Source organism: Tetrao urogallus (genome assembly GCF_951394365.1).
Source record: "Tetrao urogallus genome assembly, chromosome: Z".
Classification (NCBI taxonomy): Eukaryota; Metazoa; Chordata; class Aves; order Galliformes; family Phasianidae; genus Tetrao; species Tetrao urogallus.
The window spans coordinates 43,129,566-43,144,317 of record NC_136816.1 but is presented as its reverse complement, the minus strand read 5'-3'; the positions used below and the strand labels follow the sequence as shown (position 1 = coordinate 43,144,317).

The following is a 14,752-nucleotide window of genomic DNA, read 5'->3' as shown; positions in this document are numbered from 1 at the left end:
TTTTGATAGGCTTTTATATGAACTTGATTTTACTTGATATCTCTGTACGCAACACAGTTTTTTTGGTGTTTAGAATTAGCAAGAACCATGCTGAGAATATTATAACTGCAAATAATTTAAGTCATATTTTTAGAGAACATCAAGTTCTTACTGCTCGTGTAGTACTTGAGATTCCATTACTCATGGGATCAAAAGTCTCTGAAGAACCTTTGGTTCAAAAAATATTAATAAGTCATTGGACATCAAATTTCCAGAAGTACAGAAGTGACAAAGCTGTGTAGGAATATATTTGAAAGAAAGGCTTGCATATTTTTGCTTTTATTTTCTGCAAGCCCTATTTCAAACAGGATTTAAAGCTGCAAACTGGCTCGAGTGATTTTGAAAAATGTTTGAATATAAGTAGACAATCTGAGAGGCATTTTCTCTCATCAGATCTTGAAATTCTAGCACTTCCAGATTAGACTTTCCATCATAGGAGAGAGAAAGCACAAGGAAGAAAGTTCTTTGTGCATCTACAATATGAAATGGTTCAGTGTCTTGAAAGGGCTTTTAAAGATGACCAGGTTCTGAGGAATTATTTGGGGCATTTCAGAGAACCCAAATCTGTCACACAGAATTGGAACTCTGGGACTTGTCCTTCGAGGCACATTTATTGTGCTTCTAATTTAAAAAATATATATGCTTTCTCTTTTAACGTTCATGATTGTTTCCCATCACATTGGTTGGTCCTCACTCCAGCATGTCTTGGTATGATCTCTTATGTTCAACTTGATTAGAAGTTTAAGTGTACTGCACTACAGTAAATCAGAAAAAGTATAGATCAAGTATTTTGAATACAAATATAATCAATTGAAACATATACAAAGGTTTTGAAATTTGATCTTTTAGTTAATTTTAGTCTTGTGTAGTACTGTAGTACTACTGAATTCATTCTCTTGACTGGTTTATCTTTGTTTTATCTTTGATTCTTTGTTGGCATATTCTTAAAATGTATATGCTTAAAGCATACATTCTCTACGCAGTGGTTATAGATAAGTTCCTTGTGGAACTTCATTATATTCTTATTTTATCTTTCAAAACAGTAACTTATGTCAACTTCGATTTTGAAATAGGATAATAACTTGATGCAACACAGTTCCTCCAAAATATTATTATTAGTTTAATTTAAATGTGGTTAAACTGGTGATTCTAAACATAGGAGAAACATCTAAACATAGCAGACCATCTTTAGTACTGAATACATTGAGAAATACTGGCAATGCATGATACAGGCAAACTGTATCACGTAAAAAGACGTAGACGGAGGTGCCATGGTTAATGGAGCAAAAAGAGGTTATTGACATATCAGTGTTTTCATATCTACCAGGAATCACTTTGAAGGAGAGGTTTTTGGAAGTTTTTTTATGTCTTCTTATGTGTTAGGTAGTAAGCATAGTTCCAGTTTTAGGTAAATCGCACTAAGCATTCGAACTAATCATTGTCATTACAACTGAAGAAATGAGAGGGTCTTTAAAACTGAAAGGGAGGACAAGACTAAATTTTTCAAGAGTTGAAATGATAAAGAGAGCTGATATTGAATGTGATCAGCAATGGAGAACCAGCAGAAGAAAAAAGGAGGAGCCTTGGCAAAAGGAGGCACAGCATTGCAATACCTGTTTCTTCTGGCTAAGACAGGAATCATTTTTTCCTGTTTCAAAAGCTGCTTGGTTTACTGAGGTAAAATATAAAAGTGTTGGACAATGTTTTTAGCTTTAAAGATGAGTAGAAGGAGACCTATCTAAGGAAATGAAGAAACGACAGATTTACTATTAGTAGGAGTTATGGAGAGCATGAACTCAAAAATGATAATTTCAGTTTAATCACTGACGTCATTGAAATGGTGGTATTTTGAAATAGAATTAGGAGAATGGCTGTGAAAAAATACTATCTGACCTTATCATGCACTATTTCATTTGTTTGCTTACAGGCAATTTGGTTCTTATATGTATAAATGATGTATTCTTTATAGTGAGAATCGAACTCTGAAGATAGCAATAATCTTATTTTATTTACTCTGAACCTTTGGCTTTATTCTTGTAATGTATAATAAGAAGAAATTATTTTACTTACTAAAAGCTATCACTATTATTTTCTCTGTATACACTTTTAAGTAAATATTTTAATTCACTACAGCAACAGGAGATCTGCTGTACTACTGAATGTAAATAAGCTCTTCCATGCTTGTCATCTTACACTGATAGTATCATAAGACAAGTAATGACAGATTAAGACCTGCCTAGCAGAGGGAAAACTAAATTACAAGACTTTTATTAAGGCATAAATAAACCTATTAACTCTTATCTGGAATACCAATTAGTGGAAGGAGCACTGACAATTTTATTTATCAACATTAAACACAATTATTAATTACAGACCTGACGAATCTAGCAGTAAGCAGGACATGTTGGGTGTGCTGGGGCCTTAAGTCCATTATATGAGAAGGATGATTACCAAAATCCTGTGGGGAAATAAGTAATTGTAGCTGTAAAATTTTAATTGCCTTGGAATAAGGTAAATTATATTCTCTTGTCTCAGAATATAAATACTATGGCATTAAGGTACCAAGGCTCACTAATTTTGAACAGCAAATGATTTAGACATCTATGGAGGGGAGGGAAGAGGAATCAGAAAATGCTCAGAAATTTGCATTGTAAATATTGTGATAAAGTGATTCACCATGTGCTATATTATCTGATATATTTGATCTGACTTGCATTTTGCTTGCATCAGTCTTACATTTTTTTTTTTTATAAATCACAAAATATGAACATGCAAAAAAGGCTTCAGAATGTGTAGTGTTGGAGGAGAACATTTAAAAAGATACAGAAAACAGCTATTTGTAAAACGCATCCTATTCTTTTAGATCCTATCCAGTCTTGCCCTTCCTATCCAGAGATTGATAGAAGTAGACTGTTTGCTGCTAAGTACAGAACTTGTTCTATATTTGCTCTGATACATTCCCTGGTCCTCAGTCTTCCATTATCTGAGGCAAATTTCCTGCTGATAGATGCTATTTGTTATTACTTTTTTTTTTTTTTTTCTCTGAAAAAATGAGATTCTTAACCACTTTGATGTTTTGTTGTTATTTCTTAAAGATCCAAAGTCTTGTCTTTCTGGACGCTTACTTGTAAGTGCAGCCAGGAACTCCTTTTCAAAACTTATGGACAAGCTTAATACAATAATGGAGACTGTTCCATTAGATAGCAGCAGGAGTGTTACTTACGTGGAGAAAAACTCCTTGGTACGGAGGCTGGCTCATGGACTTCATAAAATAAATGCACAAACTCTGGAAGCTGGATCATGTGACAGATGGCCCATTATGGTATGCATGTTTATAGTGCTACTTCAAGTAAACAGTGTGTTCACAGCGCAAGTGTTACGGTGTAACTCTCTTCATGGTGCCATTAATTTTGTTCCAGATTTATGAATCAGTTACATTGAAGTCAGCTATGTAGGGATTCAGAATTTGATTTGCAACGCCATAAAACATCATGTCTTGGGTAGATCTTCTAAAGTCTAGGAATTTTAAGAAGGAATTTGAGGTGCGCAAGAAAAAGTTCTATCAAAATTATATTTGATTTACAGGAGCAAACTTGCTTTTCAGCTACTACATGTTAAGGTTTGTTTGTTTGTTTTTTCTGTTAAGGTTACCTTCCAGTGAGGATAACCTTCTCCTCTCTAATAGAAATTAAAGGTTCAGGTCTCTCTCCCAGAGCCTGTCTTCTATTGTGAGTCTTGCATGAAAACAAGATAATTCTCTGGAAACAAAATTTTCAGTAACCCTCAAAGGTGGATGAAATGCATTCATGTTTTTGCACTTGTGCATCTTCTAGAGATGGAGAACAAGACAATAGTTTTGCATAATTTTCTTGAATATTACTGTTACTGCTTTTATAAATAGCGTATAAATACAAAATGGCACACTTTTATAGCACATGAAATTCTTTCCATTTACCAACAGAAGAGCATAGCATCCTTGCAGAAGCAAATATTTGAATTGACACAAAGACTTCATACAGTAGAGGTGGAGCGCCGCTCACTACGCCTAGAACTTGCAGAATTCAAGTTGAATTTCAGTAAGATGAAACAGGAGGCTGACAAAACCCAGAGCCTGAAAGAGCAATTAAGTTTGTTTAGGCAATCTGTAAGTATATTTGATTTAGAGGAGACTGCTTACAAGAGTCCTCCCTTTTATGCATTTTTTTCCATTTGTATTCTTTTGAAAAACAAGTGTAAAGTCAATGTACCATTAACAGAATTTTTCAAATATTTTACCTTGTAAATGTCTAAACCATAAGCAAAATGCATTTAGAAATATCTCCTACCCACAGGAGTTTTGCTTTGGCTTGCAGAATAAGGTGTTCTGTGCAAATTACACATTTGGATTTCAGCAGTTCAAGTTTAGTTCTATATGTTAAAATGTTGATGTTATTTGTATGCCCTAAAAGAATTTATAGATTTCACATCAAAAGAGTAAATTTGGCTAGAGTGAGGGTACAAAGTAAGTACGTTCATGACAAACTCATAAGCAATAATGTAACATTTTAAATTCTACATTTATATTGAATTGAAAAATAATAAGAAAGGATTCTGTAGCTATGTTGGTCAGAAAAGAAAGGCCAAGGAGAGTGTTCCCCTTCTGATAAACGTGAAGGCAGTAGTGGCTTCAGCAGACTTGGAGAAGGCTGAAGTACTCAGTGAGTTCTTTGCCTGATTCTTCACTGGCAGTCAGGCTTCCCACACTTTTCATGTACCTTAACCTCTGGGTGTGGACTTCAGGGAGCACAATCTCTTTCACTCTCTTTCCAGGGGAGGGCCAGTGCTGAATGATGTCTACCAGGGTCATGTCTTCGTATCCATGCTCTTCAGCATCTTTACCAATGATTTAGGCAGTGGGGTTGAGTACACCATCAGCAAGCTTGCTGATGACTGAACTGAGTGTTGTAGTAGATACTATTGCAAGGAGCTGCACTTGGGCCAGGGTAATCCCAGGTATCTGTACAAACTGGGGGAGGATCTCCTTATGAGTAGCCGTGTGGAGAAGGATTTGGGGGTCCTGGTGGAGGTTTCTTAACTACTTAAAGTCATTATGTAGCAGGTAATGGTCCTGTTCTGTGAGGGATTTAGTCTTCTCAGATTATCACTGCCCTAGAACTTGAATTCTTTGTCCCCAGTATGTCCTTTTGTAGATGGTTGGTGTACTCCCCATCATGCTCTTTCATCTGTACCTTCAGTCCTTATTGCAGTGAGAAATGCTGTGGGTTGACTGGACACCTTTCTTCCTGTACTTCTATTGCTTAAATTCAAAATTGATCTAATGATTTAGCAGATTGAGAAACTGGGTGGATAAGTGTCCCCGTATACGCTTTTTTGCTGCTTTGGGCAGCCGTAATAGTCATTTCTCAGAATGAGCAGTATTAGCTGTAGTTGTGCCCAAAGTTGATCTTGAGGCCCAGGTGATAGACCTGTTAGAGTGACCCAATCAAAACACTTAACCAGAAAATATTTAATAGATTATTTCACTTCTTGTTCTTAGGCAGTAAAATAATTTTTTAAATTTAAATGAATAAGGGTATCTGATCATCTTCAGTTTTGTTCATAATGGTTTTATCCCCTTTTACAGTTCTGGGGTGCTTAAATGAAAATGTCATTTAGATGTAGATGCTTTATTTCTTTCTTCTGATCCATATTGAGCAGAGGAGAAATGGTTCAGGGAGGCATTTACAATGGCTAATATGTTGCACGCTGAAATGTGATGTTGATCTTCATATTTCCTTTTTAATACTGATTTTTTTACAACCTCACTGTGTTAATTTGGATAAAATAATTAATGCATACTGTTTACAATACCCTAAATGCTTTTTTTTTTTCTCCAGAAAAAGTTGCCTACTGTTTAGTACTTCATGATCTGCCTTCATATTTAAAAACCTAAGTGTTCATCTTGAGCATGCTTTTATTTTAGAATTTTATATGCCAGCAAATAGAATTCTGGAAGTCAAGCATGTAAACAAATGAATATAGTTATGCAATCAAACACAATTTATTTCCCTTATCAGAAATTGATCGCTCACAAGAGGTTTGAAAGTGCATGTGAAGAATTAAATAATGCATTACATTGGGAGCATCAAGCACAAGTGCTGTTGAATGAACAGGCACAACAGCTACAGGAGTTAAATAATAAACTAGAATTGCACTCCAGTGAAGAAGCAGATAAAAACCAAGTCTTAAGTGAAACTATAAAGGTAAGATGATTATTCTTACAAAACAGACACCTGAAGTATACCTTTTTGTGAATGAGCAAAATCTTTCAGGTTTTGTTTAAATAAAATGTTAGTAGTAGTTTAATTCATACTGCTCAATCTATTGAGTTCTGTGGTACTTAGAAAAGACTTCCAAGATGAAATGTTAAGATATGATCTCCCTTTTCTGTTTTTAGGAGTATCCGATGTACAGCAGTATCAGTAATCTGTGAAGTATTTTGAGCTGGCATTGTAGATAAGAGATGGGAGTTTTAGGTGTCACGAGGTGTTTGCAGGCTAAATGAAAAAGAAGAAATAAATGAGTTTCTTTTTTAGAGATCATTAGAATATTTTAAAATCTCAATTAACTGTTTTCTGAATCCTAATCTTAGTGCAAATAATGCATTTGCTAAGTTGTTAGGTGAGTGTATTGAAAGAGGTCCTTTTTCACCAGAAATTAAATTTTCCTCAGACATATCAGTGATGAAGAAAAAGAACTTTTATCAGCAACTTTGGTAACCAATAAAGGAGCAGAGATGAACTAGGAGCTTTAAAATGAGATGGATAACACGGAAACAGCAGAAACATTTGTTGACAGCTAATAATGCGTGGTGACCTTAACTCTGCCGTTTTTATTTATTTTTTTGTTTAAAGCAGGCTTTGCTGCTTCTACCTCTTCTTCAATATTACTATTTTTTTTTCACCTCCTGGTGTTTTTCTGTGAAATGGTAGTTGAGCAGAAGAGAGTACTTCACTGGTATTTGGAGAAATAAAAGCATTTACAATTCTGAGGAAGGATTTAAGGAGGAAGTGATAAGGAAAGTGTAGAAACAGAATGAGAACCTAAAAGACACAAACTACAAACCTAGTATAAGTGTCAGAGAACATTGTTGAAAATAAGCAATGAAGACGGATGTCAAGGTTGATGTTAGCGAAGTGTTATGGTTTGAAATGTTGTGCAGTGGAGAATGCTGAAGGATATTGTTAAATTTAGTAAGAAGAGTTTTCATTAGAAGTATTACTTACTATATGAGCTGTGTCTCACTAAGGGAGAAAGACGATACAGTTGCAGTTTAACAGTTGGTTTTTATGATTTTCTTCTCTCTCATGTCCCTAGTTGTGGGTGTTTTGTTTCTGTGTTAGAGTAAATTAAACTTGTCTGTTTAAATTTGTTTCTTTGCTAATACTGTTGGTTTTTTTTGATTGTTTCAGATAAAATGAATTATGTATAGTCTTAATAATAATAATAATAAATATAATCCTGATAATTAGGCTTGTTTGATTCATTTGGAAATTTTTTGATTTTTTAAAATGATTATTAGTATCATAAAGAAGGGAAAGAATAGAAGACAGGTCTTATTTGATATCTTAATCTGAGTCTATTCTTAGTACATTGCTTTATGGTTACTCCATTTTGATTAGTAAATAATTCCTTTCTGTTTGTTTGGAGATGAAACAAGAAGTCAATTGTAAGCATTTAAAATACAGGATAGAGTTTTAAACAAATCTGTTACGTGCATTATTGGATACTGAATTAGATTTAACAGCTTCTGGGCTTTATTAATGAAACTTAGAACATGGCGCTGTTCGTAAAGTGCATTCTATTTCTGCAACCCCTAGTAGTTGTTGGCTACTAGCAGAACTTGTTTTAGTTGTAAAAGGCTTGAAAACTTACTGAAGCTTGTGAAGATACAGCAGCTAGAAGTCTAGCTGTTATGATAGGATAAAGGCTACAAAAGCAGACAAAATAAGCCTTAAAGCTACAACTTCTACCACTTGCAATTATTCTGATTTGTTTTCAAATGCATTACCCTGTGATTCTCTCATTTCTTTCCATGGATGAGTTAGAACTAAGCATAGTGGTAGACTTACTGCTGTATACTTGCCCCATAGTAACTGCAATTAAAGCAAGTCTGTTATTAACTTCCGTTTAAATACTAAAAGGTTGATTGATGTCACAGAATTGTAGGGTTTGGAAGGGATTTCTGGTGATCATCTAACTCTCCCTCTCTGCTAAAGCAGGTTTCCTACAGTAGATTACACAGGAAAGCATCCAAGTTGGTTCTGAATATCTACAGAGAAGGAGACTCTACAATTTTTGTGGGCATCTTGTTGCATTGCTCTGTCACTCCCAAAATAAAGAAGTTTTTCCTTATGTTTGTATGGAACTTCCCGTATTCAAGTGTGTATCTGTTGCCCCTTGTCCTGTCACTGGGCACTGTTAAAAAGAGCCTGGCCTCATTCACTTGGCTCCCACCCATCAAGTATTAATAAGCATGGATAAAATTCTCCGTCAGCCTTCTCCAGGCTGAACATGTCTCTCAGCCTTTCCTCGTACTGAAGAGTTTCCAGGCTCCTAATCTTTGTGGCTCTCCACTGGACTTTGGTTAGAAATGACCTGTCTTTCTTGAACTGAAGAGCCTGAAACTAGTCAAAGTACTCTGGATGTGACCTCACCAGAGCAGATTATAGAGGGACCTCTCTAATAACCTTCCTCAGCCTGCTGGCCACATTCTTTTTAATGCACCCCATGGTACCATTGGCCTTCCTGGCCACAAGGGCGCAGTGATGGCTCATGGCCAACCTATTGTCCAACAGGACACCTACGTCCTTCTCTGTAGAGCTTCCCTCCAACAGGTTAGCCCCTAACCTGTACTGATTCAGGCAGTTTTGCCTCCCCATGTCTAGGACTTTACACTTTTGCTTGTTGCACTTCATCAGGTTCCTTTTTGCCCAGCTCTACAGTCTGTCCAGGTCTTGCTGAATAGCAGCACTGCCTTCTGGTGTGTCAGCCACTCCAAGCTTTGTATCATCAGCAAACTCACGAAGGGTGAACTGTTTAATTTAATCCACGTCATTGATGAAGATGTTGAACAAGATTGGACCCAGTACGGATCCCTGGGAAACACCGTTCTCCAAATAGAATCTGCGCCACTTATCACAACTTTCACTGCTGCTCGGCCAGTTCTCAGTCCACCTCACCGTTCACTGATTTATGCTATGCTTCTAAGCTTACCTTTGAGAATGTTATAGGAGGCAATATCGAAAGCATTGCTGAAGTCAAGGTAGACAACATCCACTGAGCTTCCCTTATATACCCAGCTGGTCATGATATCCTAGAAGGCTACCTCATTGGCCAAGTGTGGTCTCTTCTTGGTGATTCTACATTGACTAATACTGATAACTTCCTTTTCTTCTACTTGCTTTGAGACGACATCCAAAATAAGTTGTTGTAAGGGACAGAGGTGAGGCTGACTGGCCTGTAGTTTCTCACTTTCTCCTTCTTGCCCTTTTTGAAGATTGGAGTGACACTGGCTTTCCTCTAGTTCTCAGGCACCTCTCCTGTTGTCTATGATGTTTCAAAGATGATAGAGAGTGTTTTGACAATCTCTTCCCTCGGCTCCATTAGCATTCATAGATGCATACTCTTGAGCATGCACGTGGATTTGTGTGCAGCAGGTTTGCCAAGATGATCTCTGATCAGATCTTCCTTCTCCAAGGGGAAGCGTTCCCTTTTGCAGACGCTCTTACCTCTGGAATCTGAGATTTCTGAGGGGCAGTCTTAGCATTAAACAGTGAAGAAAAGAAGTCATTCAATATCTCCCCCTTAGTCTCCTTGTTACCAGGACATCTACCTCATTTAGCAGCAGGCCTGCATTTCCCCCAGTCTTCCTTTTGCTACTGACACAGGTAGATTAGTCTTTCTTCTTGTCCCTGTCCTCCCTTGCTGGATTTAATTCCAAGTATGCCTTAGTCTTCCTCCTTGCATCCCTGTGTGCTGTGACAGTGTTGCTACATTCCTCACATGCGACCAGTTCTTTTCTACATTCTGTAGACTTTCTTCTTCCATTTGGGTTTTTCAGTGAGCTCTTTGCTTATCCGTATGGGTCGTCTGTTACCTTCGATTGGTTTCATTTCACTTGGGAATGCATCAATCTTGTGTTCAAAAGAAGTGGTGCTTGAATGTCAACCATCTCTCTTTGGCCCTCTTACCTTCCGATACCTGCTGGATACCTTTTGGTAGGTCCTTGAAGAGATCAAAGTTAGCAGACTTGAAGACTAGGATCTTCCTACTAATAGCCTTGTTTCTTCTGTGTAAGATCCAGAGCTCCATGATCTCGTAGTCATTGCATCCATGACAGCCCCTTCACATTCCCAGCCAGTCCTTCTTGTCTGTAAGATCAAGATCCAACAGCATGCTTCTCCTTATTGGCTCCTCCACTACCTGGCTCAGAAGATTATCATCTATGCAGTGCAGGAACTTCCTGAACTATGCCAGCCTGGTAGTGTTGCTTTTCCAGCAAATACCAGCATGACTGAAGTCCCTCATGAGAACCAGGTTCTGGATTGTGAGGCTACTTCGAGCTGTCTGCAGCCTCTTCCTGATCAGGCAGCCTGTAGTAAACACACAGAAGACTGTCACCTGTATTAGTCTGTGCCTTAATTCTCGCCCATGAGCTCTCTACTCAGTCACCATTCATTTCTAGGTGTAGCTTGGTACATTCCACTTGCTCTCTCACAAAAAGAGTGAGTCCATCATCATGCCTTGCTGATTTGTCTTTCCTAAAAGGTACGTTACCATCCATGACAGCATTCCAGTGATACAAGCTGTCCTACTGTGTCTGTGTGATCTCAGTGAGATCATGGCCCTGCAAGCGCACACAGATCTCTAATTCATCCTGTTTATTCACCATTCTGTGTGCATTGATACACAGGTACTTCAGAGAATAAGTCTTCTAACTCCTTCGCAGCTATGCCTAACCTAGTGACTTCAGTTGTAAAAGCCTGTACCTGTGGTTTTATCAAGAAAGGAAAAGAACAATCATAGTAGCATAGCAACAAACGTTCATAATGCAGTGTTTCTTGTCCTCTTATTGTGTATAGATGATTTTATAACACATGGTTCCTAAATCGTCACCCACTCAATTTTTAATTGCTGTTTTTTACAGTCTCTGTGTTAACTCAAAAATGAGTTTCAAATCTATGCTATATATAAACCTCTTAAATTCAAGCATGAATCTTAACACAAACTGTGAGTACTTAACAGGGGGTAAAAACAATTCTTTTATTTTGAACTTGTTGTAATTTAACCCCAGTGGGCCACTAAGCCCCATGCAGCAACTGGTTCGTTCCCCTGTAGCAAAGGGGAAAAAACTTGGAAGGGCAAAAGTGTAAAAACTCATGGATTAAGATAAAGGCAGCTTAATAAACAGCAGAAGCTGTGCATAAAAGTAAAGCAAACTAAGGAATTAATTCTCATTGGCAGGCAGATACTCAGCCATTTCCAGGAAAGCAGCCTCCATCATAATTAATCTGTTACTTACAAACATCAAAATTTGAAATGTTCCTTCCTACTTCAGCTTTTTTTTGCTGAACATGCTATCCTTCTAGTCAGCTATGCTGACTGTGTCTCCTCGTAGCTTTTTGTGCATCTTCAGCCTCCTTACTGGTGATGCAGTGTGAGAAGCAGGAGTCTGTGCAAGCAGTTCTCAGCAACAGAAAAACATCAGTGTGATATCAAACTGTTCATGTCACAAATCCAAACTATAACACCATATAAGCTACTATGAAGAAAATTAACTCTATCCTGACCCAAACCAAGTCAGACTAGTACTATGCTATATATATATATATATATATATATATATATATATATATATATATATATAGTTTGTTCTTGTTTTTGAGGTTGATTTAAGGAAATGTCTGTAAGCTTTTTACCCCAATTTACCATAATCCCATTTTCTCCATGGTTTTATTTGTGACCAGCAGAGACAATTTCTGCCTCCACCCTAATGTTTTAACTGGCAGACCTCTTGGCTATTTTTTTTCTTTTTTAAAATACATTTCTGTAGCTCTTATTCTGCAGTACAGAGGAATAATTTTATCTCTACTAGTGAGAGCTTGTAAAATTGATCCTGTAAAACTTGGCATTCTTACAGTTCAAATTTTTTTGTAGTACATAAATGTAGGAAACGGTGATTCTGCACTGAAAAAATATGATAGAAAAAATTGCTTTCTTGTATGATATAAGATACGAAATAATCATCAGTTTAGACTAAGCACATACAAAAATTTGTAGCTTTGAAGTCTTCATTCATAGTTTTTAAAGCTGTAAAAAGCTAAAAACAAAATATTTGTCTCTTTTCCATTGTATAACTTGTTTTGAAATAGATCCACACTTCAATAACAGTCATTAAGGAAATACTTTGTTATTCATATACTTTTATAGAGTAGTCTTATTAAAGGAGTAATACTTAATTTCTTGGCTTTATCAGTTCAGATTTTAATCCTGTATATTTTTATCTTCTTAATGGCATATACCGTAGAGACATCTGAGGTAGCCAATTACATTTCAAGGTCAGCTGGAACTAAGTAACTCTTCTACACTACTTTTGTTTTTATTAGATGGACTAAATTGCTAGCTCCAATTCCCCTCTCTTTGAAGAGACGCTTATACACAAATGCTAAATACACACCTAAAACAGATATAGTTTTTACCTCTTATACAAGCGTGCCTTTGGTCCAATAAAATTGTTTTTCTCCCTGTTGACAGACATTGTTTGTATTTAGACAGTGCATGTAATAAAGAACGTGAATTTTTAAGCTTTAATTTATGGAATGTCTTACAAATTCTTAATTAATAACTCGGTGTATTTAAGGTTTCAAAATGCAATATATCATCCATTGCGACTGATCAACCTTAAAACTGAACTATGTGTTTAAGAAGTCAGAATTCCTGACTGAATTTTATTTTCATTTACTCTTCTGAGTTTAGAGTAGCCGCTGTTGATTCATGTTAATTAAAATAATCTTATCCAAGGGCTTTGATCTCACCATGGAAAAACATACTCAGATGGGAAGGTTTGGAGTGGTTTTTTTTGTTTTTTTGTTTTTTTTTTTTAACAGTCACCCAGATGAGTTAGATTGTGGTGGGGAACAGGATTTCTAGATTTCTTAGAGTGAGTGTTTTCTCTGAGCAGCCTCTCTCTCACGTTGGTGTGGATTTTAGGTGAAAGTGGTACATAATTTGCAGGATTTCCTTAGAATCATAGAATCACCAAGGCTGGAAAAGACCTCTAAGATTATCCATTTCAACCCTCTACCTACCAACACTAGATTTAGCAGATGACTGGCTGGCTGTGCTATATCTAATGCACTTCAAAATGAGGTTGACTGCCAGGGCATGCTGCTGGCTCTCACTGAGCCTGCTGTCATGAACAGTCCTAGATTCTTTCTCCTGAGCTGTTCCCCAACCACTCATCTCTCAGTCTGTGCCTGTGTCTGGCACTGCTCCATCCCAGTTGCAGAACCTGGCATTTTCCTTTCTTGAACTTAATGTTATTGCTGATCACCCAGTGTTGTGATGTAACCGCATCCATCTGCAAGGCTTCTTATCCTGTCAGGGTGTCAACAGCACCTCCCAGTTTAGTACCGTCAACAAAATTGCTGACAATGCACTTCACAACTCTACTGAGATCATTAACAAAAATAGTGAACCTGTCCTAGGACTGAGTACTGCGGAGCACTGCTAATGCCTGTCAGCCAGCCAGATCCAGCCAGTACAGCCCTTTGAACTCTATTGCTGAGCCAGTTCATCACCCAGCATAGCTTGAACCTGTGTGTGTCGCACTTGGAAAATTTGTCCAGGAGGGTGCCGTGAGGGACAGTATTTAAGTCCTTACTGGAATCAAGAAGGATCATGTCCACTGCCTTCCCTTCATCCACCAAGTAGATGATCTATTTTAGAAGGAGGTCAGATTTCTAAGGCTGAGCTTTCCTTGACAGCAGGACAGGAATGGCACAAAGGTGCATCAGGGGAGAGTCAAATGAAACCATGCTGACTGTGCCAGGAAACAGCTTTGTTCTTTTAATGCTTTTCAGCATTCCCCAGGACAATGTTCTCCATAACTTTTCACAGTACTGAGCTTGGACTAGTAGACCTGTAGTTCTCCAGTTCTTCTCTCAAGTAGCTTAGTATAATGTTGGCTAGTTTTCAGTCAGCAGGGACATACCCATACTCCCAAGAGCTTTGGTAAATTGTTGAGAAGGGGCTAGCTAACTCTTTCAGCACTCTCAGGGATAGAATGGCTTGGGTTGGAAGGAACCTCAAGAATGGTCAAGTTCCAACTGCACTGCTAGAGACAGGGTTACCAAATGCAAAATCACATTGCCCATGACCCTATCCAACCTGGCCTTAAACACCTCCAGGGACAGGACATCCACAAGCTCTTTAGGCAACTTGTTCCATCACCTCACCACACTAAGTAAAAAACCTCCCCCCCAACATCTAATCAAATCTTCCTTTCTATAATTTGAAACCATTTCCCTTGTTCTCTAATTATCTACTCATGTAAAAAATCGGTTTCCTCACGTTTATAAAATCCTTTTAAATATGCCATCTTTCCTGGTGATCTTAGAGACATTGAGCTGATATAGCTGTTCCCTTGCAGTTTTTGTTACCATGTATGAAA

General features: G+C 37.4%; 1 protein-coding gene across 1 annotated transcript in view; it reads left to right on the top strand.

The window, feature by feature from the left end:
- CCDC171 (coiled-coil domain containing 171) overlaps positions 1-14,752 on the top strand; it is a gene marked incomplete at both ends in the record, with an annotated part of 260,866 nt that overhangs the window by 75,899 nt on the left and 170,215 nt on the right. The window contains 3 exon segments of the mRNA XM_079548267.1: positions 3,135-3,361; positions 4,001-4,183; positions 6,096-6,281. Of these exon segments, the coding sequence (XP_079404393.1) occupies positions 3,135-3,361; positions 4,001-4,183; positions 6,096-6,281 (596 nt within the window).